We start from the raw sequence: 4,768 nt of genomic DNA on the forward strand, positions 1-4,768 counted from the left end.
GAGTTTAAATTTACAACCTCCTGTAGAAGGTATAAATCTAAACATTCATTGTGAATCGAAGGACAATGATCTTAGTATTCATGTGCTTCCTTTTACAAGCTCCTTTCATTGGAAGTTCCAAGAAAATATTTGGGGAACTACAAACACTGTTCTTTTGTGGTATGTCATGGTGGAATAAGAATGTAATTTTTGACATCGATCTAATGCAGCCAGGGACTCGATTTATTGCTTCAAGTGTGATTGGACAGTACAAAAAGATGGAGTGCAAGGGTATGATGATAAAATAGGTCAGCCGAATTCTTTTTTGGGGTGGAATGAAACACTATCAGTATCAGAGGATGATGGTGTGTGAAAGAATTGAAATATGTTTGGGCTTGTATGTTTGGTTAGTCTGGGCTAACTACTCAGTTGTAATTCTCTTGCTTTTATAAAATTTATTTACCCTTCAAAAAAAAAGAATTGAAATATGTATTGCTAGTACTCCAACTCTTATAATTAGTGATATGTTATAATAATTGAAGTGTTTCTATTTTGTAGTTGCCCAAAAAAAGCTGTTCCTATTTTGTGAACTTTACTCTAAAAAACTACATAAATGGCTTTAATTCTCTCTATAGAAAATCTTCTTGTTTTTTTTTTTTTTGATGAAAGATAAAAAATCTTCTTGTTTTAGTTTCCTCTATGATGTTTTTCGAATTAAAACATTAGAAGCTTTTTATATTGGAATGAGAAACCTTCAAAATTTTAATTATTCAATCCAATCTATATTACACATATCTTGAATTCATATTTATGATATGCATCTTGAACGAGGTGGCACTTCATTTCTTATCCACGTCTCTCTCTCTCTCTCTCTCTCTCTCTCTCTCTCTATATATATATATATATATATTCTTTCCCAGATGTAGAAATTAAGTTTTCCTTTTCTTTGGGCATGGCTCCTTCATCCACCCTCCACTCCTCCAAGTTGGATAAATAGTGAAGTAGTAGAAATTTGAGTTGAGGGAAACCCTTCTCAGAGCAAACCATTTCCACTCCCTCAAAGGCATCACTCCACAACTCAGAGCAAACCATTTCCACAAGGAGAGGCGTGTTAAGTTAGGATCCTCCTTGAGTTTAGAATTACTTAAAGACAATGTGGTGAGGCTTGGAGAGAGGTGGTGTACTGCAGGTTACTTACCACCTCGGATAACACCATTTAATTCCAATGTATTAAGATGACGACACTTTACCAAAACAATTAGCTCTTCTTCTGACTTAAAGTCGTAGCCGCTTAGATAATTGACGAAGTCGGCCACCACCACGTCATCATTCCAAATACTTGCTGTCAGTTTCCTAAGATTTTTGAGGTTGGATAGGTCTTTAACATCACAACTACTTGAATCGAAATTTTCCAGGATCTCCAGCTTGCCCAACCCTGACAATCTCATCTTTTTTCCTTTTCTTTTTATTCTTTCACAAAGATATAGATGTGTCAAGCTTTTTATCTTCCATAACACATTTGGTATTCTCATACGATAATTATTCCTTAAATCTAGGGTTTGCAAGCATCTCAAGTTGCCTATAGACGATGGCAACGATTCGAGTCCTCTACAACCTTTAAAAAATAGTTCTTTTAAACTCAAATATCTCAAATGGATTAACTTTCCAATTGCTTTGGGTAACTTTCCAAGTTCCCTCACTTCAAGATGAACAACTCTCAACACCTTCAAGTCTTTCCAATGCCATGAATTTATTATCGGAATTAAAGCATTATCTCTAAATAAAAGCACCGACCGAAGGTTGTACTGAGTTGAAAGCCAATCACCATAATCCTCCTCCTTCCCCAAATGCCCATGGATGGCAACTCTGCGTACTTTAGCATTTGATGATGATGATGATGATGAAATTTTCTCAGAATCAATCACATTGAAAAAAATTTCTCCTTTACTTCTTGACTTGCTTAATTCTCGCATCATGTCGTCAAGCCTGCAATATTTTAAACTTTCATAATTGCCTATATCCATGGACGACTCTACTCCCAAGTGAACCATGTACCTTTGTGCCAATTCACTCAAGTAACGCTCTGCGACGTCCATCATTGTGTCTTCTACTTCTGTGTCACCTGACAATATCAAGTCTTCAGCTATCCACAATTCATATAATTTCTCTAATTCAATCCGAGAATCCTCCGGAAAGCTGCCTAAATAGAGAAAGCATCGCTTCAACTGAAATGGCAAGTCATCGTAACTTAAACCCAACACTTGTGATACTCCTCCATCTTCATGCCCCACACTTGTGCCCTTACTTATGTGTGAATTAATATTCCTATGCACTTTCTCCCACTCCTCCTCTGTATGTTTGATTACCAAAATACCTCCAAGCACAACAACAGCTAATGGTAGACCTCCACAATGTCTAACCATTTTGATCCCCAACTCTTCAATTTTTTTCAGAGGTCTATTGTCTGCAAAACCCAACATAGTAGTAGTTATAAAAGGGAACGACGGTCGTTCATATAGGACAATAAAATATTTAAAAAACATTGATATGCCAAACAACAAGTACCCTTTATGGAAAAACGTACACCACAACAATCAAATTTAAACTTTTAAGCTATATTAAATCCAAGAAATTATGAAAGAAAAGGAAAGAAATATATATATATATTTATATATATATATAAGAAATGTGAGAAAATTAAAGTGGAAAACTAATTAGTTGGTCATGTCTAATTTCTGCAAAAGCCAACATAGTAGTAGTAGTAGTAATTACGACAGGGAACAACTTTTTTCATACAGGACAACAAAAAAAAAAAAAAAATTTAAACTGTTAAGCTATATTAAGTCTAAGAAATTATGGTAGAAAAGGAAAGAAAAAAAATATAAAAGAAATATTTTTTTTAATAATTTTTTTGGCCAAAAATGGATTTTTATTTACCTAAAAAAGTATATATATATATATATATATACACACACATATAAAAGAAATGTGACAAAATTAAAGTGAAAAACTAGATATTAATGATGCCGCTTAAAATGTTAATGACTATCCTAAAATTATTTGAGTTTGTTTGAGAAAATCAAATTGGAATTTCAATTGTGTTTGTTCACGAAACTTGAAATAGTATACAGTAGTCATATAATTTTTAGCTCTCCAAATTCCGAATTATTTCTAAAAATTCAATTTCTAACTTTTTAGGTAGCACATTAGTTCGAGTTCTTTACATTTGTCTTGCAAGAACCTAGTCCTTTAAGAAACAATCAAGGTCATTTTTGTGGAAAATTTACTCCACAAAACTAACCACCCAATAATTAATATATATATAGAGAGAGATTTAATTTAACAACAATGCAATGATGTGGAGTGGGGGGACTAATTATATACCACTAATTACCTGATGAACCATGTGCTCTTCTAAGTGCTTTCTTTTGAAGCAGTTCCCAAGCTTCACCTTCAGTCAACAATGGTGGTTCATGGAGTAATCCATGTGGATTCACGTGTAAAGCCAATTCTTTATTACGTGTGGTGAGTAATATTTTGCTGCAGCTCCTTTTTCCAATGGGAAATGCAGATTTCAAGATGTCCCAGTCCCCCTTTTCCCAAATGTCGTCAAGAACTATCAAACATTTTTTTTCAGATAGGACTTGATGGAGCTCTCTGGTCCGCTCTGCTTCTCCCATACGGCGAATCTCGTCCTTCTTCTCAGGGATAAGTTTGATCAGGATCTCTTGCAAAACATCTTGTTTCTGGAGTTGCTGAGATATGCAAGCCCAAGCAACACCATCAAAGTGACGCTTAACATCTTTGTGATTGTACACTTTTTGAGCAAGAGTGGTCTTTCCCAAACCACCCATGCCACAAATACAAACAGTTTGATGCCAGTTGTAACTATCTTTGTCTTCATTCAACAGATATTCCACCAATTTCTTCACATCATTCTCCAAGCCTATGAAATCATCTTCAATAACACGAGAATATGTTCGCCTTAGTAGACGTTGCCTTTCGTGTGCTGAACTTGATGACCCTTGATCACCTTCCGCTATAGATCTTATACCATAAGTTTGTAAACTTGTGGAAAGTTGAGAAATTCTGACTTTAATAGCCTTGATCTCTAACCCAACATTGTGGCGATCTATAAGTTTGTTAAAGATGCAGCCATATCTTATAAAAAAATATTGGATATCACCTCCTCTTCTCTCCCTCCTAAATGATAACCTGAGGACAAAAGTTTCGATAACATCTTCAGCATCATAAGCGATGTCTTGAATCTCTATAACAAAGTTGCGCTCTGTGGCTCCTGCTTTATGCTTTGTATCTGCATCTTTTAGGAAGCATTTCATCCGGTTTAGCTCATCAACCATCTCCATGCTCAATGGAAGAACTATAGGAGCAAGCTTAATTTGTTAAATAGATGATGTGGTTGCAAAAAGTGTGTTTTATCAATCACACAGCTACCTATATATATCTGCTCCATCTCAAACATGGAACCAATGCTGGGAGGTGCCTCATTCTAAAGCAACCCATGTATGCACTTTATTCCAAATCCTAACAAAGCATTTCATGTCACTGCATGTTTCGAGGAGTACTTTATTCCAATCGACCAATATATATATATGTTATTTTAACTTTTCATACTATTCTTCCACATCTTTAATTATTCCTTTGAACGATCTTTTGGTTTCCATATTGTATTTCAATGGACTCTATGATGAATATTTCTCACATGGTTTGCTTATCTTCTTTTTCTTTTTTTTTTTGGTAAATTATTTATTATTATTTTTTTTTTAGT

General features: G+C 34.6%; 1 protein-coding gene across 1 annotated transcript; it reads right to left on the minus strand.

The window, feature by feature from the left end:
* Positions 1-1,073: 1,073 nt before the first annotated feature.
* LOC132274906 (probable disease resistance protein RXW24L) lies at positions 1,074-4,394 on the minus strand. Its single transcript, XM_059776268.1, has 2 exons — positions 3,374-4,394; positions 1,074-2,443 (listed from the first exon to the last, which is right to left on the minus strand). Exons 1-2 carry the CDS (start codon positions 4,344-4,346, stop codon positions 1,170-1,172), a joined length of 2,247 nt encoding a protein of 748 aa, XP_059632251.1. The 5' UTR covers positions 4,347-4,394; the 3' UTR covers positions 1,074-1,169.
* Between the last annotated feature and the right edge of the window lie 374 nt (positions 4,395-4,768).

This window comes from Cornus florida, unplaced genomic scaffold (genome assembly GCF_030987335.1).
Source record: "Cornus florida cultivar Cherokee Brave unplaced genomic scaffold, ASM3098733v1 CherokeeBrave_3.0.0_Hap2_Chr09, whole genome shotgun sequence".
Taxonomy (NCBI): domain Eukaryota; kingdom Viridiplantae; phylum Streptophyta; class Magnoliopsida; order Cornales; family Cornaceae; genus Cornus; species Cornus florida.